Below are 25,990 nucleotides of genomic sequence, written 5' to 3' on the forward strand. Positions count from 1 at the left end.
TATCTTTTAGCAGTAGTCTAGAAGGTTTCAGGTGTTAGCATGCAAAGGTACAATCTAGAAATGTAACGGTATGCTGATAATCCACCCAAAATATTATGGATGAGGTCTTTTTGAAATAAGCATTTTCACTAAAGCATCCAAGGAAAAAGAATTTGAATTCCAGCAAGTTTAGAGTCTGTTTCCAGTTTCAGATTTACACACCTAAATTTGCCTGCTGCCAGATTGTTAACAGGGCTTAAAACAGCAGGTTGGTGTTTGAAACATACATGAAGTAGCTAGTGGTTTATGTTAAAATGAAACATGTTGCATACAAAAATTTGAGACTTGCTTTTTCAAAATTTTATGCTTTTCAGTAAAGGGGCCGGTTTAGTATGTGTGTTTTATTCTCTGATTGCAGAACCTGTAGTCCTTCCAGCAGTTATGCCAGGAGATTCCTTTGCTGTTCCATTACATCTGACATCTTGGCGTTTGCAAGCCAGGCCAAAAGGAATGGGAGTCTTTTTCTGTAAGGCTCCAATTCACTGGACTGATGTTCAGAAGACAGCAGAAGTTTGCAGTAGCAAGCGAGAGTGTCATTCAATGGAGTCTGAAAATACCCGTTTTTTCAGGTAGTTAAGACCTAATTATTTCTCTGTAAGCTGTGTTATCTTCTGATGAATGAAATACCTTGGAAATAAGTAACAGGAAAGAAAATACTTCGAGATGAAAGCTTCTGCAGTTTAATGGGACGTTTTGTTTGGTCTGTTGAATAATGAGCAGGCATTGAAGCGTAACTGCTGTATTTCTTCAGGGCTCCTTGAAGCCCCTTTGACAGTGTCTATTAGCAAATGTCTGAGAATACAAAGTAGGCACACTATTAATATTTATTGTAAAAAAGAAAAGGTTGGAAAATAGAATGTGGTCTTATGTTAAATTGTCTAGTCTGTCTTACTGAGAAAAACGAGTGGTTTGCCATAGTGTGTTTGCAGATACTCATTCTTTGTCCTGAACATTCCGTACTCCATTCTAAGCCCCAAAATGTCACTGCATAGTGAGGACTTAATGGAATTTTGTCATTAACTGATATGATGGATTTAGGGATGCTCTGAATTTAGGAAATACTAGAATAGGGATTATGGAAGTTGTTTCAGGAAATGACGTTTACATAGTATATAGTTCTTCTGTGTGTCAGTTCCATAGTTCATTTCTTAATGAATGAGTTTTGTTTTTGAAGGGAGGTAAATTTAAAAGTTATTTAAAATGAAGGTTTACTTACTCAATTTTTTGCCTTTAATTAATGAAAAACTGCAGTGTCAGGTGGCCAAAGCAAGGATATATCTACTAGGAAGAAGGACGTGTTCAGCATTTGTGTTTAAGAATATGGTTATAAGTTCAGTAGTTAAAATCTCTTTTTAGTAACAGCTGATAATGTGTTTTGGTGAGTTTATGGAAGTTGGTCTTAAAGTTGGTAATCTATAAAAGCAATTTTCTCTTAGGTCTTTGAACAGACGAGTTTTTTTGAGTGACCAAGTTAATTTGATTAAAATCAGGAAATACCTGTTGCTGTAGTGTGAGGCATACATACAAAATACCTTATAATCAGACGCTGAACTAATTATGTGGAGAACAATTCTAAATGCTATTTTTCCGGTCAGTCCTGAAGTTATAGCATGTTGTGGGATTTAGTGCAATACACAAAGACAGGGTTCAGTTATTCCATTGAGTTAATTGACTTCTCGCATACGTCTGCCTTTACAGGTTCTGTGTGGCTATAAAGAAAGAAAATTACCCGGATTACATGCCCTCCAACATATTTTCTGACAGTGCTAAACAGATTTTCAGACAGCCTGGGCATACTATTTACCTCTTGCCAACGGTGGTAATCTGTAACTTGCTGCCTTGTGAACTTGAGTTCTATGTTAAAGGAATGCAAATTAATGGGACTTTAAAACCTGGCAAAGAGGCAGCATTGCACACAGCCGATACATCTCAGAACATTGAGCTTGGTAAGGTTCTTTTTCAGAGACCACTTTCTGATCCTCACAGAGGAGTACCTCAATATAACTGTTTCTTTTACAAGGAACTATGGTATATGAATGGAAATAATTAAAAAATAGAAAACATTTATGTGAATATTTCAGTGGGTTGCAGGGCTTCTTATAGTTAATAACCAAGTGCATGCATCCAAAAAAGATACTGATATTGCTGTCATTCCCCCAAGTCTGTCAGCTGTCTTGGTCTGATTCGGCTCTTTTCTCATTTTCCTGAGTGGAAACAGTGGAAACTGGAGAGAACAGTGATAAAGAAGGGAATAAATCAAAGAAGTTGCCACCATTCTGGGTGTTCTTGCTGTTTTCTTTCTGACAGAAGTTGTTCATGTTGAGAGTACATATGGAATTACTCGGCACTGGCTGGACTTCTGATGCCTAAAGCAGTAACTAGCCCTGCGCAGGGTTCTTTACAGAGCTTTTGTTGCTGCTTGTGACTTAAATTGAAGCATTTGTTCATGAGGTTACAGGTTGCTACACTGGGCAGATTTGGAAGCTAATCCGGGTAAGGTATATGAAATATTCAGAAGAATCAAGCCACATGAAACGCCAACCTGTGTGCTCATCAGAAACTAATGTTTCTCTGTGGGTGATGTCTGGGTTCATTTTGGTTTATTTTGGTTTTGCAGGGGTATTGCTAGAAAACTTCCCGATCTGCAAAGAGCTGTTGATTCCTCCTGGGACACAAAACTACATGGTGCGGATGCGATTGTATGATGTCAACAAACGACTGCTAAATTTGACCATAAGGATTGTATGTCGTGCTGAAGGTTCTCTAAAAATACTGATTTCAGCACCATATTGGTTAATCAACAAGACAGGTAAGTTTACAGTATTTGCTTTCACAGCTGTAATCATGAACTGGGAAATAAAGATTTCATGCAGTGTTTTGATTAGCTTTCTAGCGAAACAGAGCTTTTAAACACTACTTAAGAGGAAGTAAAGTTGCAGGTTTTTTTTTTGTTTTTTTTTTTTTTTTTACAGTGCCAGCAGCTATTGTTTGACAAAGTTACAGATGACTTAGACTGCTATATTGCAGATTTTTAGACATGAGCTATTGTACCTCTAAATAAATCCACGTAGGTTATATCACTGTTAAAATTGTGGTTTTCAAAGACTAAAGTGCCTTGAGAAAGCAGCAGGTCTAAATTGCAGCTACTTCATGTTAACATCCATTGGCACTCTTAGAGCTAGAACTCCTTCTCTGCATGGAGCAGACCTCCGTGGCTCGCAGCTGTTAAGCAGGTTAGACAGAGAACGAGAGGGAGAATGCGTGCAGACTGGTGGCTAATACTACAGCTGAAGTATTTTAGATTGTTCCGTGATTTGAAGTAGTTATTACCATTCTGATTTTAATTTGTGCAAAGATGAAATGTAGTTTGACACTCCATTTTTTTGTGTTTACTTAAAGGATTGCCACTTATCTTCAGGCAAGATAATGCAAAAACCGATGCTGCAGGTCAGTTTGAAGAGCACGAGCTTGCTAGGAGCCTCAGCCCACTTCTGTTCTGTTACGCTGACAAAGAACAGCCAAACTTGTAAGTAAATACCGCAGGCAGAGCAGACAGGAGGAACTTCACAAAGCGTGAAAGTAATTTGCAGAGGATTGGGTGCTGATACACTAGTATGAATATCATGTAGGACGAGTCTTTCCCTGTTAAGATGATCTGTTATTAAGTTTCTAAATACTGAAATAAGCGTATTGGATCTTCAGACATTTCCTACTGAAAACTCCTTGGTTGGCACGTTCTGTTGTGTCCGCAGGCTGCTTTGGTTTTATTTTGCATGTTTTGAACTCGGGCTTCTTTTGTAAGAAAATCAAAAAGCTTTTTGAAGAGACTTACCAAGTTGTATAATTTACTTTGTTACCAGTAAAAAAACCCCACTCCGAGCCCCTAATCCTAACGTCTGAATGTTAATAGAGAAGTAGTAGCAGTCCCTTAGTAGGAAGACAACACGCAGCAGAGCTGTCGGTGATTTGGATGTAGAAGGAAATGATAGGATTTCAGAGAGGAAACTTTTCAGTTCCTTTAACGGGCATCAAGGGGTGAACTTGGTTTTTCCATGAAAATAAGAAAACAGAACATTGATTTAAAGTAAATTTATCTGAAATGTTCTGGGATTTTTGCTCAAATGAATAACAGATAAATTTATCACAAAAAATTATTCCAAATTTTCTTTTTTCTTTCAAAGAAAAAAGACACACAAATGTTGTTGTGGTCAATCAGTCTGAAAATTACCAAACCTTTGAAAAGAAATGGTCGCTGAATCTTGATCAATATGTTGAAAGAGTTTATGGCAGAAATGCAGAATGAATTAAGAAGAGATTTATTGTGGCTTCTAATGCTTTTACATTAAACCACAGATGTTCTTTTTGTATCTGGGTATGTGACTGTCATCATCATCGTGTTGATAGCTGATCCTTCATTTAAAGAGTACATTTTTGTTTTTTTTTCTTACCCTTAGTTGTACAATGCGGGTTGGCAAAGGGATCCATCCTGAAGGTATGCCTGGCTGGTGCCAGGGTTTCTCCCTGGACGGTGGTAGTGGTGTCAGAGCCCTTAAAGTGATCCAGCATGGGAACCGGCCAGGCCTCATTTACAACATCGGTAGGTGTTGGTAGGAGCACCTGAGAAATACTGTAGCACTTGGTAAGACGTGGTGTCAGTGACACCAGAAACGGAATGGTTACAGCAGGCAAACGTATGTTGTAAGGATTTTGAGGGTCCAGAGAAAATTATTAAACAAAAAATACTATTAGAAGTATTTTTACATCTTTGTTTAGAATTTCATTAGCTTAAAAATTATTTTTCAGTTATTTTTAGTTTTACATTTCATCATTGAGTATTAATGACTGCATTTAAAAACTAGATTTTCTTTGTCTTTATTCCCCCTAGATGTTACTTCTGAGTACATTTGAAATCCCACCACGTTAACTGTGTTTGATAAGTTTGAGTGTCTGTATCCTGTAACCGTTCGGCTGTGTGCTGCTCCTGTAGTTTTTGCTGTGTAATGCCTCTGTAGGCTGACGTGGAGGAGTGCAATGTCTGTCTGCCTTGCGCTCCTGGGGTACCTAAAGTAAATTTATTTGGAAATTTCTGGTATTTAATTGCATGACAGGATAGATTTTCAGAGTTTGGAAGTTACTCCACAGTGATTTTGGAGGAATTTTTCATATGTTTAAAAGTGGAGTAATTACTTCGGTGGATTTACTTGTGATTGGAAAACAGGGGTTTTTATCTGCAGTGCTTACGATCTCCAAATTTTACCTGAGAAATAAAGGGTAACAGATGGCATAAAATTACGTTTACTGTTTAAAATAGTGTTTTAAAATATAGCAGTGGTAAGGCAGAAACAGCACATCTCAGGAACCCAAGAAAAAGAACTTACGTGAAATGTGTTGTGGCAGGTCTTGTCTTTTATCTTGTAAATAATAGCTTTATTTTTAACTTGTTTTTATTACTAGGTATTGATGTTAAAAAAGGTAGAGGCCGTTATATTGATACATGCATGGTAACATTTGCACCCCGTTACCTGTTAGATAATAAATCAACCTACAAGCTTGCCTTTGTTCAGCGGGAGTTCGCCAGAGGTCGGGTAAGCTGCTTCCTTGCTGTTCCTTGTTACCATACCTGTAGTTGGTCACAGCATCTTCTAACCAAAACAAACACAAACATTATACTTGGAAGTGTCATTGGCTGGTGATGAGGCTCTTTCTCGTTATTCTAACACCAGCATCCACCTAACGGAGTAATTACTGTGTTCGTATTGGAGTGGCATATAGATTAATATTGTATTTTTTAATACTTATAGGATATGTTTCTACCGATTTCTGTTGCTAGGGAACATCCAATCCTGATGGCTACATCTCCACACTTCCTGGCTCCAGCGTCGTGTTCCACTGGCCACGTAATGATTATGATCAGCTGTTATGTGTGAGACTAATGGATGTCCCGAACTGCATTTGGTCTGGGGGCTTTGAAGTCAACAAAAATAACTCGTTCCATATTAATATGAGGTAGCTATTATATATAGATCTTCTGTAGTGTGCTTCCATTTTTTGATGGAAGCAGCTGTTTAGCATTTAGGATTGGGGGTAACAGATCAGAAGCCTACCTCTGCTGCATTTCTTTGTTTTTGTTCAGGGACACCCTGGGAAAATGTTACTTCTTAAGAGTAGAAATTACTCTGCAGGGAGCTACATACCACATTGCGTTCAGTGACACAGATCAGTTACCACCACCTTTCCGCATAGACAATTTCTCCAAGGTAAAAGAGCAAAAAATCACTTTTTTTGTTTTATTTTTTAGTAAAAAAAAAGTATAGTAGGAATTATTTTGTATTTGTTAGAAGAGGGAAATGACTGGCTTGTGTAATGAAATAAAATGGAAGTGTGTGTAGCAAGAGGCATTTGTGTATAATAATTGTAGTTTTCTGAAGTTTTAGTATAAATTCGAAGTACTCAACTACTTCATATTGTTCAATAGTGCTAACATTGTCACTTTCATGAGTGTATTAAAAATCTGACAGAGCGTTATTACTGATGAGAAAATTGTGCTGGGGGATAGTTTTAATCTATTCTGTGTTATTTTCAGAACTTGAATAACCTGTAAAAAGAATTCAGGCTACTGCTGCCACTTCCTTTCTCTCTGTCTTTGGGCTTCCATGTCAGTGATTATAAAAACCAGACAATTTACTTTGCGTGTCTGACAGTAACTTACTGACTGCCTCGTGATCGGAGCAAGAGACAGAGCTCTTAATAGCTATTGGTTCTTGTTCTGGATTTTGGTACTAAACTGTTAAATAGAACTGGGCAAGCCTCCTAATTTTGATGAGGAGGATTTGGGATGCTACCATGGGACTAAGGACATTTTGAACCACAGGTGACAGATAAAGATAACATTTCTTATCCCTTTGAGACTATCTTTAATCGAGTCTCAAATGGAAGAAAATGCCTCTGAAATCATTGGGATGGGGAAAAAAAAGTGACCTGAACATGTTTCAGTGGTCAGCTCCTGAAAAATGAACAAATGATAGCAAAAAATCTCTCTGGTTAACAATTTCTGTGTGAAACTAAATCCTCTCTCATAACTGTTACAGGTCCCAGTCGTTTTTAATCAGCATGGTGTTGTCGAGCCCAGACTATACACTGAAGTGAAGCCCATGACCTCTCTGGATTATGCATGGGATGAACCTGTTCTACCACCTTTTATAATGGTGACAGTTAAAGGGGCAGGCTCCTCGGAAATCATCTGTAGCATGAATGACTTGCAAGATAGCAAGCAGCTTTACTATGAAAACTTCATTTATATTGCTGCTGCCTATACTTTCTCAGGGTAATTCTTTGTATGTTAGATGAAAATATTTTGAATGTTCATGGTGTTCATTAGGCTTTACGTTAATATTCTCTTAATGGTTACTGTTTGAAAGTTTTTTCAAATGCAGCTAGACTTTTGCCAACCTTGTAGCTAGCAGGAGAAATGCCAAAATTCAGCAGTTGAGCCTGGCCATCAGTAAGCTGTATATTTTACTGGTTTGGATGTGGTGACTTCGCTTTGTTGGTGCAGGTTGCCATTGTTTACTTTGTCACATAGTGAGAAAGACTTAGCATGTGGCATCTGCTGTGACTCCACTGGCTGATCTTAGAAGAGCAGAGACATTTAGGGTCACGTCTGGGGGCTTAGTTTCGTTTGGTGTATTAAGAACACGTGACACAGGACATACCTGTTTATCACATGCCTGTGAATTTTAAACTTGCGCTGGTTTATATGCTGTTGAAAACAACTGCAGGAGATTGATACATGCTTTGTTGCTTTCCTCAATGAAAGGGATAAAATTTTCTTTGGAATTCATCTGATCTGCCTGCGAAGTTCCTAGTCACAGTGAGAAATCAAAGCCCCTTTTAAAGAATGTGCTGAGATGGACAGTTTACCCTGATAATTCTGAAAATAACAGGAGGGAAAAAACCTCAATATAAATTTTTGTCTGATTGGCTATATTGGAAGCATAAGCTTCCTCGATTGGATTTTTAGTACAGATCTAATTCGATCTATAGAGGAAGCAGCTACTCTGAACAAACATGGTGATGTTTTCTTGATGTTCCAGTTTACAGGAGCCAAGTGTAAGACCAGTTGCTTCGAATAAAGATGCTGCATATGCAGAGCTTGTCCTTGATGTTTCTCCAAAGACTCAACGAGTTGTTCTGAAAAAGAAGGTACCAAGATACATTCAGTTTTATTAAAATCCTGTTGCTATGTGCTGAAGTAGAATCATATGCTGGGAGAAGGGAATAATAAAACCATTTTCATGTTAACTTTTAAAGGGTGCAGACAGACTCCATTGAAAGCAACAGGTTATTGCAGTTCACGTTACTTGAATTATGGTGGTGCTTCTATGTAAGACTTCTGTGGGGGTAAGGATGACAGAAAAGAGAATTGGTATAAAAGTGGTACGAAACATTGTAAATGCCTCTGAAGACAACCAAGTGTGGTAATTGTATGTTGAAGGTTCTAATGAAGTACAGGGTAGGGCATGGTTGCATCGTAAGCCAAGTCTTCTATTTCTGGAGCTCTTAAGAAATAGAAACTGTATTTACATATTACTGAGATTAAAAATATCTTGTAAATACAGCTCTGCCTCTAATAATGCTAACATAAGATGCATATTCATTGACTATCAGAGCTGAATTGGAAATTATTGTACAAACTAGTTCCTAATTCTGATTCAGGCTCTGAAGATAAATATATACAAGTCATTCCAAGAATTATAATTCAAAGCATCTGATAGCAAAACAGAACAGAAATATTTGCTCTGTACTGCTGTGTTCACTTAAATGTTGAATTTTTATGCAACAGGAGCCAGGAAAACGATCCCAGCTTTGGAGAATGATGGGCACAGGAATGCTTTGCCATGAAGGCTCTTCCGTTCCTCATAACCCCCATAAACCTTCTCCTCGGTCTGTGGACTCGTGTATGATTTTGGATATTGCAGGTCTGGCAGCTGTCACAGATAACAGGTATTGCAAATACAATTTCTCAGAAAGCTGTTGTAGATTCTAACCATGTCTTTGCAAGGTTATTCAACGTGATATTTTCTGAATAAGGAAAGAAAGGATTCCGAAGGCATGTGGAGGAGTTAGATTTTATCTGTCTTTGTGAACGGACCTCGTGATCACTTTTGTGACTTGGAAATATTTTTAAAAGCATGGCTGATGTATTTTCAGCAGGAGATTGTTAAAAGAGCTCTTCAGAAGTGAGATTAGGAAAATCATCCTGAACAAAATTAGAGTGTTTGCCGTTATCTCAACAGTATAACTGAGCCATTGTAATCCTCTGAGTGTTGGCTGGCGTGCTTTCGTTGCAGGTACGAGCCCCTGATGTTGAGAAAGCCTGATCGGCGGCGCAGTACTACCCAGACGTGGAGTTTTCGTGATGGGAAGCTGACCTGTGGTATTCATGGACTTGTTGTCCAGGTCAGTACGGATTATATGTTGAATTTATTCTGACTGTTGCTGATACAGATGACAGTCATTTGGGGTTAGTATTGACCTAAAAGCTTTGAGGCCAAAGTTTGGAATACAGAGGAAACCAGACTTGCGCAAACAGCTTGTGTGGGTTAAATTCATGTTTGAATGTTCTTATCAATTTCAAATAATTAAACATCCTGCACTGTTAATTTGAAAGTAAATAATTAAAAAATTAGTAGTAGATCATTGTTGAACACGAACAGTGTAGTGATAAATAGTGCCTTGATATTCTCACACACACCAAATATGAAAACACTGCAGACTGTGTCAGGATCACTGATGGAGGGCAAGATTTGTGTGTAACCGAGCACTTCTCAGAATCGTGGTTCTAACACTTCAGTAATAAGAATTCTAAAAGCAGTTTGAACTGTTTGCTGTTTCTTTGCATTGCAGGAAACTGAGTTACAGACAGCTAACGCTTGTACACTATTTGGTAATTCTGCCTGCTGATGGTAGAATTTGTAAGCACAAAAGCCTGGATTGCTTTTACAAATTCTAGAACTAAACATCAAAAGAACTTTGATTCTTCCACCCCCGACGTGTTCCAACTATATCCATTGCTTACAACAAATCTGAATAAGTTACCCGCGTATTGTTGAAATAGCAAAGTATGTTTGTAATAAACAGTGATATTATTTCTAATGTTTATTTTGAAAAATAAATCATGCCAGCAATGGCAATGGAAATCAACCTCATTTCAGCGGAAAAAGTACCTTCACAGGGAATATGTTAGCTGTATGATGAAAGCGAGTCTTTTATGCGCGCAATGAATTTGGAATTGGATCTGTACGGTACAGAATGATAATATCACTTTGAAAATCCTGCAGATGGGACACCATCATGTTCTGTTCCACACACACACATCCCCCCTTCCCCTTCCTTCTCTTGTTTCTAAATCCCTTGTAAGTTGTTAGGGGTTTTTCCAAAACGTGTGCTTTGGATATTTCTTCATTTTAGAACAGGATGGCAATGCAGAAAACCAGCATCTCGGTCATTTTGTTCACTCTGTAACAGTGGGATGGTATGTGTCCTCTGAGAAACTGGAGATATCCTGCCAAAACCAATTTTGACGTTTCATATGCTTGCTGATGTAAGCAAGGGAGCAAGGAGGAAGAAGTATGGAAAATACTCTTCAAAGGCTTCACAATAACCTTTTAAGACTGTATTTGTAGTTCTGATTAATTCTAAAGGAATATAGTAGCCATGAAAGAATGTTCCTGCCTGCAGAATAGATACAGTAAGGATAGCAGTGTTCTTTTGTCACCTTTGATGCTGTGTTTCAATTGTAATACCAAAATACAGATCTAGAGAAAGTTGTTTGATTTGATCCCGTGATGTTGCATTGATCATTCAGTGATCATATTACTGTAGCTCAGTAAGTTGCTGCTTGTCAGTTTGAAGCAACCAAAAAGCCCTGCATTGCAGTTTTGAGATGTTGACTGAGTAAGGGTTTACATTCTCATCTGCAGACCCAGAGTTCATCTTTTAAAAAGCTTTCTGTAATTTTGAAAATATTTTCAGGAACGACTTCCCATCTTTGATCATGATAGCTTCAGTTTCTGAACGTGCAGTGGGAATACTTAATTATTCATCTTGGCTGTTTCTTCTAGCTGCCAGACTGATTAAACATGAGTTACCAGAAGCTTTAGTAATATCAAGTAAAACGCTGCTGGACTGCTTTTCTTTTAGTTCTGAAGAGTAAGAAATCTGTTAATTTGCCTCACACCCAGTGTGGGATGGAGTCTCAGAAGACTACTTCTTCAGCTGTGGAAGGAGAGGAAAGTAAAATACACTTTTAAATTAATGTATGTAAATAATTATCTGAAGCCTTTACCTACCACTTAATTTTTTTTTTTCCTTACTCTTATTTCTTTTTCTAGGCAAAGGGAGGAATACGAGGTCTTCATGATGGAGCAGAAGTTGTTCTTGGTCCTGATACTTCGCTTGAACTTTTGGGGCCAGTTCCACCTGAACAGCAGTTCATAAACCAGAAGATGAGGCCTGGGTCAGGAGTACTAGCTGTGAGAGTCATCCCGGATGGGCCGACTAGGGTTCTACAGGTGAAGGTCCTTCATCGACTAGAATCTAGTTTCATTATTTGCTTGTACTTGAAATACCTGCTTCTGTCTTGCATCTGTAAATTCTGACACAGAGTTACCTTTATAATGATTTGAAGGGGGAGGGGAATAGCACAAAAGAGAAATAATTCAAACATAAGTTTTCATTGTGCTTATTTTTAAAAAAGAATAATTTTGGAAGGTAGGACAATATAGATGTTATTTATAAATAGGAAAGTGATGGTTGTAGTAATTTATTTGTTTATCAGATAACAGATTTTAACCAACGTAGAAATGATCGTTTATCCAGTGAAGGAGGTGAACTTCCAGTTACGGAACAAGATCTGCGGAAGTTAAAAAATCCACACACAAAGCAGGAGTTAGAAGTAAGATATTACAACTGGTATCGGTCTCTTTTATTTATTATTTTCCTTTCTAGATTTTAGAGGGAGTCTGGGGGGGATTGGTCATGAAGTTTTCCCCATGATGAGCTCTTGTTATGAACTCGTAGATTTTCCTGCTAAACCTCCTCATTCTTAGAAGTTTAGTTTATATGTCTTAACACCTCTTTATTCGAAGACTAAGCATCACTGAGGTGTGCAGCCTCTCTGGAGATGAGTCAGAAAAAACCCTTCTTTGCAGAAGTGTGTATTCAGTATCATAGGGGTTTTTTTCAGTGTTGGTTTCTTAGTGGGGTTTCTTTCTTCTCCTCTTCAAATATTGTTTTCTCAGGTGCTTGTGAAACTGGAAGGTGGAATAGGGTTGTCTTTGGTCAACAAAGTTCCTGAAGAGCTAGTATTTGCAAGCCTCACAAGAATTAATGTCCACTACACACAACTGTCGACAAGTCAGGTGCTGGAGCTCAGTGTGCAAGACATACAGGTATTTGCCATTTTGAAACAAATGTGTTTGTTCATGGGTCTGCTGTGGGTTTTGTTGTCATAATAGTTTTGAAAAATGTTTAGAGCTGTCAAATACCATAGAAGTTTCGATTAGCGTCGACGTTTCCTTTTTTCATTGTTCTCTACTTAGTAACAGCAGAGACAATGATATATTGTATTTCATGCCGTTGATTTCTGTTAGGCAAGTTAGAATCTATTTTATTTTGTAAATGGGTCAGATTGAGATTTTTCTCCCTTCCTGGTTCTTTGTTCTTTTTCATTACATGATGAAAAAGCAGCCACTGAAAATGAGTCCTGATGCCGGTAGTACCACAGTATGAATCATAGAATTATAGACAAATAAGAGAAATATAAACCTCTTGTATTTTTTTCTAACTAGATTTTGTTTTTGACTTTGCAGAGTTTTGCCTTAACCTTTGTTTTCAGTACAGTCTTTGAAATTCTGAATTCACAAATTAAACTGAAGACTGTAAAAACTGTTCTTATTCTACTAAAAAAACCTCCTATAAATTATTAGAATTCTGTTCCCAATATGTAAGACTTCCTTGGAAGGGGAATTGTGGGTACTGGTGTAGATTACATGAGATAAATGGATACTTATATGCATCAGTCAAACTTAAACACAGGAGTAGCTTAACTCTGCAGTTGTATTAATTTTTTTGAAAAAAGAAAAGAAATCACGGAGAACATAGCAATTTTGTTACAGGTTTTGTTTGTTGGTAGGGATAACCATTTTTTTTAACGGAGGACATTTCTGCATGGTTTTTTGGTATGGTCTCAGTGGTGATCAGTAACCAAGTATGTTCAGTATCTCCCTGGCACAAGGACCAAGTATTTCTGAAAGATTTTAAGTCCTCAGTTAAAGAGGATCAGTTTTGCTGTTTATTGTCACCTATTCAGATGATGTTGTCTGTCTTGCCCACTCTGTAGGTGGACAACCAGCTTATTGGCACCACACAGCCTTTTATGCTCTTTCTGACACCGAGAATGAGTGAAAATGAACCCGTGGAGACTGGTCCTGCTGTGCAAGTAAATGCAATGAAATTTCCCAGTAAAAATGCACTGACTGATATATACAAGGTAAATTCAATCTTTTGATTGTGCCATGCAGGTATTACTCTGTGAAAATGACTTTTCCTGTCCCTAACATAATCTGAATTAAATAATTTGTGAAATACACTTTGTTGAATTAATACTGAGGCTTCAAGGATGCTGTATCCCCTTTCTCATGTTCATAGTGTTTAAAGCTACAGTACAGGGATGAATCTCCTTCTCTGGAGGTATTCAAAACCTGCCTGAACAAGGTCCTGTGCAGCCTGCTCTAGGTGACCCTGCTTTGGCAGGGGGGTTGGACTGGATGACCCACAGCGGTCGCTTCCAGCCTCTAACATTCTGTGATTTTGTGAACAGGATAATAAATACGTTTAAAAATATAACAAGTTAGGCCAGACCCCTGCTTGTTCATGTCTGTGACCTTACTTTTCAAGCCAATTACTGTCCCATCAGAATTGATAGGTACCACTGTATCATAGTGAACCAGAATATCTGTGCTGTGCTTTTCATGAGCTGTGTACAAGGTTATCACTTCTCTCTGATAAGCCGTTATCTTGCGCCATGAACCCTGTTCTGTGTGCTGCAGCTGTTTGGAGACGTTGTTTGGAAATTTGTCCGCGAACTGTGGTATGCATCATGAGGGCAAAGCAGAGTTGATTGTCAAGACCTGTTTTCTTACTTGGAATCTTCATCCATGTATTCTGACGCTGTTTTGAAAAACAGCTGATTTTGGTGTTTTGAGAACAGCTGAGCATCAGATTCTGAAGTGTTAGTATAGGTAATGAAGCACAATACCTTCCAAAAAGTTAAAACAGTCGTCGCTAGTTGTAGGTAACTTTAAGTGAAGAAAACCACCAAAGACATTTTGAAGGTGGAAGTCTTACTACAAATTCATTCCAGTGAAGTAGATCACATTATCTTATGTAATGGCTTAAATGAATTATATTTCTAATGTTAATACTGCAAACTGAGACTTGTGTATCTTTGTAGCATCTGATGATCACTGCTCGCAAGTTCACAGTTCAAATTGAGGAGAAACTGCTTCTGAAGCTGTTGAGTTTCTTTGGCTATGATCAGTCTGAACCAGGTATAGTATAAAGTTACAAAGACCAGTTTTACAGTGTGCAGAGATATTATGGTCTTTGCATATAAAATAAGTTCAGAACACCTAGCAAACTCTTAGCTGCTTGGAAACTTCTGGTGCTGAACAGAAAGCTGGAAGGCTAACGTCTCCATGGCCCCCGCAGAGCTGCGCATGGATATCGTGCTGGTTACAGTGTTGGGGTAATGACCCGTGTAACATGCTGTTGTCCGGTACACGGTGGCTGAGCTGAGCCTCTATGGGAGGGAGTTCAGTATTCATCTGAAGTTCCTGTATCTGGATTCATCTAAACTGGGATAAAAAAAATTGTGTTGTTAATTTAGCAAACCGCTTTGTTTAGTAATGTTTGTTTATTTAAACCCAAGGCTAGAAATGGGATCTCTGTTCATTTGTTCCTTGGGCAGTTTCTCTTACTTAACTGAAGGAAAATTTTGGCTGTCTGACCTTTTAGTTGTGGCATCCATACCCCAGGCTTTAATTGTAATACAAGTTTTCTTCCCTTCAGTGAGGCACGGCAGAGCTCTTGAATCCTCTAATCTCAAAGATGATGTTCTAATCCTTCTCTTCTAGGGTTTATCTGTACTTTGGAAGCTTTCTGAAATGTCGATTTTGGAGTGGCAATTTAAAAAGGCACTTTTATTATGCAGTAGGATGTGGGGGGTTATATAAGAAATTAACTATTGCAAAAAAACCTATTTTTGGCATGATTTCAAATGGGGGCAAGCCTACAAATGATGGTGAAGAGGTGTTTGTCTTGGTAATCCACAGTATCTTCTGAATTGTCTCTGAAAAAATACGAGTATTACATTTCCCAGTTTCACAGAGGGCTTCACAGGGGACTTGAATTTGTAGTGATAAGGAAGACACAAAGATCTGGAGTTTGGTCTTATGCTGTTTACTAATCTGTCCTTTGTTTTGGTTTACTCTGATGCTTCTGCTGTTTTTCTTGTTTCCTTACTGTACACTCTTTGTAGTTTATCCACTGATGCTGATGATGTCATCCAAGATTCGTACAAAAATTATTTTGTCATTTACATTCAACATGTTGAATTGTTCAACCTGAGTTCATACAGCTTTGTTATCTTTCGTCTTTCCCCCGCCTTCACGCACCACCAAGGTGCTCTTACAGATAACATAGGAACCTGTTAGTGTCAACCAAATTTGGCTCACTCTGTCCGTAAATTGATTTATTGAATGTCTTCCACATAGGCATTTTGTCGATTGTGTGGTGATAACTGTAAAGACTGACAACTTGACTTGCTTTGTACATTGTATTGATAGTTGAGCATGTAAGGAAGCACAGAGAGGTAGAGAGAGGAAAACATACTGTAAGATTGTGACTACGCAGTATCATACTACATTGTGTAGTTATGTTTGTATGTCCTTGTTTCTGTATGCTGACAAAGGTAAGTTAGAAGTGACATTAAAAGCTCAAATAAAAAAAAGTCATCCAAGTGCATAGTTTAAGTTATCTAGCTACAAATACATTCCGGTTTTAGAGATACAAGCAGATTGAAAAAAATTCTTGAGCCTCAGAGGTCAACTTCATGTCACAAGGCATGAGTAATTTTGCTGGCTACACTAGCAGTTGCACATACTTTTTATTTGTACAGAGAAGCTATTAACTCTTTACTGAGTATGCATTCATAACCCTATATTTATTTATATATAATCTGTTCTCATCCGTATGTTTTGTCTGGATGCAGAAGTTGAAAACTATGATGAAAACCTCCATGACAAGGTTATTGAACAAGGTGGAGCACAAAAGCGATACTACTTTGAAAATCTGAAAATTAGTGTGCCTCAAATAAAGTTGAGTGTCTTCACTTCCAACAAGCTGCCTTTGGATCTCAAGGTACGCCAGCACATTCACAGAGTATGCTTTCAAGTGAAGAGATCCTGTTGTAGGAGGAAAAGGGAAAAGAAGCTCTAACTTACTACAGTTAATTTCCATTTACTCTTCCATTATTTAAGTTACACAAAATAGCAGTTCCAATAGCTTCTGTTATTTTATTTGCATAATTTGCAGTCTTGTCTGTAATATCCTTTCATTTTTGTAATTTTAGTTGACACACAGCCAACTTCACCCAATAACGCACTCTCTTACAAAGAATCTTAGTTACATTAATGGTAACGTAAAGAGCTTAAAAGGGAGTGACTTACCTACCATGTGGGAGGGCTGAGGCGAGGGTGAAGAAAAGTAAGTTGTTGCTCAATTTAGGGAGCAGAAATACAGGACAACTCTGACAACTCTTGAGTGTTTTCATCCAAAAAATGTTGTCTCACTGGAATTGGAGGGTTTGCATGAGCACTGTGCAATTTGGTTCAATATTAAAGTGAACTGAGTTTGAGTGTGGACTTAAGTGGAAAATCTCGTCCTTTTCATGTGGTAATAAATGTTCTGGTAGAGTTGTTCAGATGAACAAGGGATTCCAAATTACAGCAAGAAAATAATCTCATCCGGGGTTCCCAGCTTGTGTGTTGGGAGCTTTTAAAGATGTTTAGTCTTGAATGAATGTATATCATGGAGTCCTACCACGATGATCCAGAATATCATCAGTCCTGCATTCTTGTATTGCTTTACCAGATCCTGGTGCAAAGGAGGACAATTCCACAGCTAGCTGTAACGTTTCTTAGCGTTCAGCATCATCAGCAATGTCTTGAATGTGTTTGCGCTTTAGCCTCAACGTGAAAATACCTATCATCCGATTATCTGAAATTTAGAGAGAGAAAGAGTGTTAGCGGTGAGAGCCTTTAAGAAACCAGTAACGTGCGCTGTTCTGTTTGGATTTCCTCCTGCCTTTGGTATATGATTGCCTATGGATATGCCTTGGCAGCCGCCAGCATTGTTCCCAAGGGAAAACTCAGCGTATGCATTCCTCCCCCATGAGAACAGTCACGGACTGTATTTTGTATATTAACTTTCACAGAAAGAGTTCCATTCAGGTTTGTAGCATAGGAGAGTTCAGGGTAGGAGGGAGAGTATAATCACAGTAGAGCCTTTGTAGAAGTTTTTCTAACTACCTCTAATGTTTCTGGCTTGGACGTTGCTGTCTGGTAATTTGGTGTAGACAGATTATTTTTATTAGGTACCAGTATTAACAAAGTTGCCTTATGTAATATCTGATAGTTAAACAGGAAATTACTTCCTACCCAAGTGAATAATGAGGACTACTCTAGTTAGTCATCCATTTACTGAAAAAATAAATAGGTAATTTCTTGCTTGCAAACTTAAATCAGACATGTAATTTATTGTAATTGCCTGCAGATGGCAGAAAAACTCATCTTTACTACTACCAAGCGTGCTTTAGTGATTAACGTAGAAGGATATAACACGCATATCGGGCTTCTTGCCGCCTTCAGGTTTTCTGATGTTAGTGACTGACAGATGCCATTATCAAGACCTGAAATAGAAGGAATCTCTTTCTTTCTTAAAAGATCAGATTTCCTGTTATTTTTTCATAAATTATTTTATTCTTGTGTGTGTATATATAGATGTATAGCTTGTCCACCTTAAATATGGTTTTTCATGTATAGACTGTACAGGTTACAGATGGCCCATGGGCTCATTACTGTCTTAGTTTTTCTTCCTTGAAAATAAATGAAAAACTGGTTTACAGAATTGTGGTATACCACATAATGTTAAGAAATGAGCCTCCGGTTTGCAGGAAATTATATATGTTACTCCTGTTCATCCGGACACTTAATCCATTCGTAGAACTTTAGCAGTGTGGAAAATAGCCAGTTTTGTCTTCACCACATATCAAGGAAATTCATTTAGGGTTCAGTTTAATTGAACATTAGAGCAGTTACAGCAAACTGCTGAGCATGGAATCTTAAACACATTTTGTTTTGAAATAATCCTATCAAGTGTAGGAAACTGATTGCATCAGGAACAGTGTTAATGACTAGTTATTGAAGAAGTGCAGTTTTAATAATTGATCATTGCTTACAAGTAAAAATTTTTATGGAGTGATTGCTCTCTATGTCAAAGCATCTACACGGCAGTGGAAAACTGCTCTAGCAATGTCAGATGATTTTGGTTTGCTACCCATTTAAAATTAATTCATTTGGGTGGTGTGAATGAGAAGTAGAGAGAAAAATTAATGCAGCGATGTCTTTTATTTAATTAGGCGTTGAAAAGCACCCTGGGATTTCCTCTAGTCCGATTTGAAGATGCTGTGATTAATCTGGATCCTTTCACTAGGGTCCATCCATATGAAACTCAGGAGTTTATCATTAATGACATTCTGAAACACTTTCAACAGGTAAGTGTCATACGGGTTGTATTGTGGCAAAGGCTGAACTTCCCTGGATTGAGGAGTTCTCTCAGGAGCGTGGGGGAGCTTTCTTGACCATTTACTGAAGTGGTTGTGCTGTATGGCTTCTTTGGTATACGGAGAAATAGCATCACGTGCTTCTAAGAATACACGGCATTTTAAGATGAAACTGTTGTTGATCTTGCTGGTATTTGTATGTTCATGTTTTTCAGTAAAACTGTTTATTTCTTCATTAATGCTATGTGGTTTTATATGTGCTTTTATTGCAGGTGGACTTTTTTTCTTCTGTTAATCAACCTTGCTGGTGTTAATGTGATCCGTAAGTGATGGCTCATTCTTCCTGTTGATTTTACAGGAGCTGCTTAGCCAGGCAGCAAGGATTCTTGGTTCTGTGGATTTCCTTGGCAGCCCTATGGGTCTGTTGAATGATGTTTCAGAAGGTGTTACTGGACTTATAAAGTACGGCAATGTTGGTGGTCTCATAAGAAATGTCACACATGGAGTATCAAACTCTGCTGCAAAGGTAATAATTACGATATTAAAGTTTGCTAAAACAATAAGCAAAAACTAGTCAGGAAACAAGTCAAATACAATTACTGATCGTCTTTCAGTTGCTTTATGTCCTGTTTGTTGTGTAAAAATTGTGTTTGAAGTTTAGATTTTTCTTTTTTAAATGTTTTATATATACACTTCAGGGATGCCAGAAGCCCTGCAGGAGTCAATGAAACCACCCAAGGCCTTGTTATTGATCTACACCTATTTTGCAGATAGAACACAGTAGTTGGCCAGAGTGAGAACTAAAATGTTGTTCAAGTGTGGCGTCATCTCCTATGTGCAAATGAACAAAGTTATGTTCTATTATGTATATAATATATATAGAAAGAGAATTACAGAAATGTGGAGTATTTAAGGGGTTATGTAGTACAACAGGAGTTAACTTCAATTTTTGTAAAGTGATTAAGCTGATATGAATATCAAGTATTATGATAACGCTTGAGGGTTTTGTTTTTTTTTCCTATGCCACATAGCAACGAACTAAGCAATTCCTAGATCGCTACGCATTTATCTTTAGTGTAGTTCCAGAGTCTCCGCATGGTGAACATTTCTTTTGTCTTTCCTGATAACAACTAAGCGAATTATGTCGGTGTTACCAGTGAAAATAACTACCTTTAGTGCCTGAGAAAGGTGTGATCTGAGACAGCAGCCGACAATAGGAAGTGGTTTTGATCATGGTCGATGCTGTACTTGATACTGAACAAACATGTTTTTGAAATACTGTTCATTACATATGTGGGGTATCAACATGTACTGTAAATGAACTTTGTGGTCATGGGTAGAACTGGACTAATGCTTTCTTCACATAAGGACGTGTTGTTAAAATTTGGTTTTGTGAAAATTCTTTAATTCCTATTGTTTTCATTTTCCAAACTGGTAAGTTCATACATGTATATTATCATGGTTCATCCTTTCACAACCTGTTCCGCTTATTTGTATACAAGGAAGTCTTACTTTTTTCCCCACATTAGTGGGAAAAGGTAATTCAGAAGATGAGAAAGGTGAAAAGTAGAGTTTGCATAATTACAGATAGCTTGAGACTAACATCATCAAACCTGGTTAAACTGCCTTAGAGATCCCCAGTCCATCGCCAAGGGCACAGCTGTGAGCATATGTAACACAGATAGTTGAACCATGAGGAAAGATGACATATGTCTTCTGTAGCATAATTATCTTGTTCCCAGCAGTGCCCATTTTGGATAATTTCAAGAAATTCAGAATATCGTGTTGTTGATATGCCTGCCTTAATCCCATACTAGGTTGATTCTGTGGTGATCAGCACTGCAAATACAAGCTTCTCCAAGCAGTTTGGTAGAAGCGGTACGGAGCTTCTGGAAGGCGGTATCCATCTGTGCAAACGAGTATTTTTGTCCATACTTTCTGCTCGTGGTTCTAGTCTCTTGTGACCCATCCGCTCCACCCAATAGAGTATGTTTCTTTAGAGTTTCCTCTCTGTAAAGTGTTTCCTCATTGCAGTCACATCTGCAGCAACAGTCTCATAAATCTTTCTTTAAAAGGCACGAGCCTTCCTACGTTTCCCACAAGGGCAAGGTCATTCTTTGAACTTTGGAGTCATTTGTAACCGAGGGTTTTCTGAAGGAAGATTTTCAAAGGCAGAAGGGCAGCTGGATGCTGAACTCCTTTCAAAATTCAACAGGAGCTGAGTGCCTGCTTCCCATCTATACCTTTGAAAATCACCCCATGTACTATTTATCTGCCTTCCCAGGTATTTTTTTTTCTTTCTCCTTGATATATCTGAAATGCGTGATGCAAGTCTCACACAACTGCCTTTTAAAAACTTTTTATATGGATTATGTATTTGTACTTAATAGTACATTATGGGATTCCATCATTAATCCTCCTTCCAAAGGATGGATCTTCATTCTGCTACATAGAAGATTATGGTAAAAAAGGCTCAGATAATCAGGATTAATTCTTCCCTATATGTTGCACTGCTTTTACGTGTCTAAATCTGCTGGAAGACTAAGCCAGGAAGTCCCTGTGATAAAAAAATTGACATTTCAAGTACAATTTGTGATGTGTTACGTGCGTGGTACAGTGTAGAACTTTGTCTTTTACTCCTTTCTACTCTACCATGTATATGCCTTACGGTTGTGTCTAGGATGTGTGAAGTTCTAGTAACGAAAAAAATAGGGGGGGGGGAAATAATTCAGATTACTCAGGAAAAACATGGCAGAAACAATAGATCATTTTCATTTTGCTGTACTCTCTGTAGGGAAAGTATTTTAAAGTAAAGTATATTTTCCGCTGCGTAGATTCTCACCTGATTCAGCTGTGCCACAGAGGTCCTCATCTTTGCAGCTTCTTCTGTGGAGCTGGTAACTGATGCAGCCCAGACGAGATGAGCCTGTCTTCTGCACAGAGACTGGTGGCTGGGGAAGATACCCATTGTGGCTGGTTTGGGTACCTGACTTTTGAAGTGTCTTAAATAAAAACCTATCCTAGATTTTAAGAGAAGGTAGCTTTTAGGGTGTGAGTAGATAGATAAACTTTAATACTCTAATCATCGTTTTAGAAGTAACACTGCTTGACTGAATTGAGAAGTAAGCTGTTTGAGTTGTACCTGGTTTTGTCATTTTATTGCTTTTCTATTTTATAGTTCTGTTGGTTATCCCTGTAATGGCTTTTCCATGCGTTTCAGAACATGCAGTGGTAATGCCTTCTTTCAAGTGGAGAGCTGCAGTGTATTTAAGTTGGCACAAAACCTTAGGTTAAATAAAGTTCACTACAGACAGTTTTGCAGTTTTTATCCCTTGGGGACTTCAAGTTCTGTATTTTAAAAAGTTCTTTGATCCTAAATATAGACACCTGAGGGAATTTCATTCCCTCTGAATGGAGACTTCTATAGTTGCCATATGCATAGACATGTCTTGCATTCTTGGCATCCACACTTTTATTTCCCCCTTTAGGCGTGATAGTACTAGATCCTAAATTACTCTTGTTCCAGAGGTGTTTCAATTAGAAATGAATATTGAACACTGAATTAGCATCTGAACAAAAATGTTCTGTAGCTTGTGCTCTCCAACTGAAAATTCAACGTGGTTGTTTCTATTACTGGCAAATAGATGTTGTGCTGACACAGTGAAACTCCTGGTAGTAAAGGTTTGAAAAGATGAATCACCTTGTCAATACTGTATTTCATTGGTCTGATTCCTTCAGCCCTTACAAGGAATTCTGTTATGTTTTATGAATTATGAGCACATAGTAATGTAGTCGTTACGACTCTGCAGCTAGGCTTAGTTTCTGGAGAGAGATATGCCTAGGATGGAGATAAATGTTGTGTCTCTCCCTTCCTCCCTCCCCCCCCCCAAATTCATTAACTTCTTGAAAGAGCTTAGTTTTCGTATCGAACTTTGAAGTTGCCAGTGAGAAATCTAATTAGGCTTCTTAAGGGGTAGACAGTCAGCCCCAGTTGCATTCCCTTGTTAGGTTTCTGTGGCAGCTCGCGGAGTTGGAGAGGCAGGCTCCCTTGGGCTTGGGAGCAGGCACCTGGGGGGCCAAAACTTACATATTGAGGAGTTGCAACAAATAGTGTGGTGGGTGTTCATTTTGCTTTATGGCTGAGGAAGAGGCACAAATGAACTTCTACCCTGGGCTTTTGTTACATATATTTATTTAATTCTATTTATTTTATTTATTTAATTAAAATATATTTAATTTCATTTAATTAAATTTTTTTTTAATTCTGTTCACAGTGATGGCAGAGCTATTTAAGCGATTAACAGAGATATGAAAAGTAGTAGGGTGTGGGAACCAGATCAGAGAATTATAAGACTAGTAAGGATACGAGTATTGCTTCAGGTGAGTGTTTGACATGAAATCATTTGTAGAAAAGGAACTTCAAAGCAACACAGAGGGAAACAGGAGTTTAACCCTCATTGTAAGATAAATCAAAGCAGAATCTCAAGTGGTTGGCAGTGACATAAAAATAAAGATGACTGAATGGAAAGTGAAGAGGTAGTAATAAAGGGATTATTTAAAAACAAATCATGAACGAGTGTTTGACTTGCATGGATGTTAACTTTAACAAAACTGGCAATAAATAAGGTGAGAAGTGCATCTAGCGAGCACAGAAGGTAGGTACAATTTAAGCAGGTTCTGCCCAGGAAGAGACAGAAATGTTTCTGCAGCAGTCAAAGCTGATGGTTCCCTGTTGTTTAAAGTTTCTTGGTTTATGTGACCAACCACTCTGACTTGATACCGTTCAGAAGCAAGAACAACCGGCATTCTGGCGTCTTTGGAGAGGCTGTGGTCAGTAGTTCTAGGAATATTAGCTCAAAACACAATTCAAGTACCTGAAAAAATAACCCTTATCTTGGCAACAGGGAACTTGTGACAAAAGCCTTTGTATATGAATCCTGAGAAAGAAGCACAGTGTTGTTTTCCTCAGGACAGCATTCAACAAAATAGTCAACTGAGAATGTAGAAAGATCATGGTGGCATTTGGGTTCTGAGTTTCCTACCTTTTTATATTTTCACGATTATCTTTTGACTCCTTGCTCTTCTGTTTAACTGTGAACAGCAGCACGTGTACGATTACTGGCAGTCTCTTACTGGATGAGAATGAGGAAGGCTGGAATACATGTCATCTTTCTGGTCAACTTTAAAGATTTAAATTTGGGTTTTACTTTGGGAAAGCTGGCAGTCATCCTGTACAAGGGTAGTCTAGGTATTGAGGCTGTGGGATTTAGCAGCAATTGCCATAAAAAGTTTTTTCTATTCCCAGAAGTGATTCATCCAGTTCAGGTCAAATGTGGCTTTCCCTGAGTTTTCTTCTGTGTAACATTAAGGTTTTTCTCCTGGTTGTCTGGGAGCTACCGCAGTTTGTTCAGGTAACGCATCCAGGCGGCCCTGCAGGTCATCTCCAATTTAACTTGATTTGCACTCAAAGACTAGCAGTTCATGGGCAGGGTGAGTGCTGAGCAGTGAGAATCTGTATGAAAATGCACAGATCGTGAGGTGGAAAGTAACTGAAATTCCCAGGCAGAAATTTTCCGGGCTGGGAGGAGCATGACAGATGAGGCCATTTCCTAGCAGTTCTAAAAGACAGCGAGCTTTATGGCCAGTTAGTGACAATCAAAAGCCATGGGAAGTGTCACTTTTCCTGTGTAGAACATCTGGTATCTGTCATCGGTGTCTTAGAAAGAGGTTTTGGCATAAAGCATCATCTTTGAGAAGTCTGAAGTGTTACTTTGTTCTTCCTGGTTTTCATACCATGGGATAAAACCTGTGCGGCCAAGCATCTTGGCTGAAAGTTTTCTTCACAGTTCAGGTTAAATTCAGCCTTTTTTTTCCAAAGCTGCTTACAGAAAGCGTTTGTGGACCTGCTTTGACGACAGTGTATTTATGTGGAGAAATGGGTACGGGGTAAGATCAGACAAAACTGGTGATGGGTCCTGTGGGAAGAAGTGTTCTGATCTGGGCTTGATGTCTGAAATGTGCATGGTCAGAATCAAACCGGCACATTGGTAATAGCTTTGAGTGAGCCTTTTCCGGGAGAAATGATTCCGTAGACAGTGAGAATCCTGCAGCAGTGCAGCAACCAGGTGCTAGGCTGTTATGTAGACATCTACAAGTGACCATCCTGACAATTAAAAAAAAAAGGGGGGGGGGGGTTAGAAAGATTGAAGTTTGACACCTGCTCTAGAGCTTTATTTTGAAGGGTTTTACCAGCTGACTTTCTTGCAAAATAAAATACAGTGTTCCTGTTTTGCTGACTCATTGGGGAATTAAGTGAAAAAAGAACTTAAAATGTGGTATGCAAAATGTTGCCAAAAGTACAAACTGTGAAATTAGAAATAAATATCAGAGATTGAATGAAATTTGATCTTAACCTACAGGTTTTGAATGATTAGCATGTCATGAAAGCAGGCACATACATCCTGTATATCACAGTCAGCATCTGAAGGAGAAAAAATGGGGTGTGGGGTTGAAATTAATTACTTCAGTCTTGGAAAAAAGCTAACTACAGCTCCCTACTGTATACATAAAGTTATATAATTGTGTAAAATATGTTAAATAGTACAGATTTAAACTTGAAATTCCTTGGCGGCATATCCCTGAGGAGGGAAAGCAGTATTCTTATGTCCACGGGAGATGCCCAAGGTATCTTTTGAGTATCTTCTGAAGCTGTAACACTAGATGAGTGGCATCAGTTCAACAGCTCCGAACGTGTCAGCCCTCGGTGAGTTGTTTGCTCTTTACACTGCACACATGATGCCAGGCCAAATGAACGTGTTTGCATTAGGTTTCCTTCAAAAAATCTAATGGATCACAGAAAACCTGTGGGTTTTCTAATATCCAGATCCGAAGCGTAGTCACAGGTGACTGGCAGAAAATGAAACTGGCTGGAAAGAGACTGACTGCGGGGGTGTGCTGCCGGAGGGAAATGCCCTGTGAAAATCACAATCGGCAATTGGTAAAGATGATGTGAAAGAGCAAACCTTATCTGCTGCCCTCTGAGTACAC

The 25,990-nt window shown here is 38.4% G+C and overlaps 1 protein-coding gene across 8 annotated transcripts in view; it reads left to right on the forward strand.

Moving 5' to 3' along the window:
- The window catches only part of VPS13D (vacuolar protein sorting 13 homolog D), a 108,523-nt gene that overhangs the window by 49,091 nt on the left and 33,442 nt on the right, over window positions 1-25,990 (forward strand). For 6 of the 8 annotated variants that reach the window (XM_075437606.1, XM_075437610.1, XM_075437607.1 and 3 more), the window contains 20 exons: window positions 398-608; window positions 1,738-1,985; window positions 2,657-2,848; window positions 3,439-3,565; window positions 4,494-4,636; window positions 5,494-5,624; window positions 5,870-6,045; window positions 6,173-6,296; window positions 7,128-7,363; window positions 8,133-8,241; window positions 8,882-9,042; window positions 9,390-9,498; window positions 11,433-11,612; window positions 11,879-11,995; window positions 12,342-12,491; window positions 13,442-13,591; window positions 14,555-14,651; window positions 16,373-16,521; window positions 18,800-18,934; window positions 19,302-19,469. In XM_075437606.1, coding sequence (XP_075293721.1) covers window positions 398-608; window positions 1,738-1,985; window positions 2,657-2,848; window positions 3,439-3,565; window positions 4,494-4,636; window positions 5,494-5,624; window positions 5,870-6,045; window positions 6,173-6,296; window positions 7,128-7,363; window positions 8,133-8,241; window positions 8,882-9,042; window positions 9,390-9,498; window positions 11,433-11,612; window positions 11,879-11,995; window positions 12,342-12,491; window positions 13,442-13,591; window positions 14,555-14,651; window positions 16,373-16,521; window positions 18,800-18,934; window positions 19,302-19,469 — 3,113 coding nt within the window. Of the gene's footprint in view, window positions 1-397; window positions 609-1,737; window positions 1,986-2,656; window positions 2,849-3,438; window positions 3,566-4,493; window positions 4,637-5,493; window positions 5,625-5,869; window positions 6,046-6,172; window positions 6,297-7,127; window positions 7,364-8,132; window positions 8,242-8,881; window positions 9,043-9,389; window positions 9,499-11,162; window positions 11,345-11,432; window positions 11,613-11,878; window positions 11,996-12,341; window positions 12,492-13,441; window positions 13,592-14,554; window positions 14,652-16,372; window positions 16,522-18,799; window positions 18,935-19,301; window positions 19,470-25,990 lie in introns of those variants that run through there. The other 2 variants (XM_075437612.1, XM_075437613.1) reach the window with 2 other exon arrangements.

Source organism: Opisthocomus hoazin, chromosome 16 (genome assembly GCF_030867145.1).
Source record: "Opisthocomus hoazin isolate bOpiHoa1 chromosome 16, bOpiHoa1.hap1, whole genome shotgun sequence".
NCBI classification, from domain to species: Eukaryota; Metazoa; Chordata; class Aves; order Opisthocomiformes; family Opisthocomidae; genus Opisthocomus; species Opisthocomus hoazin.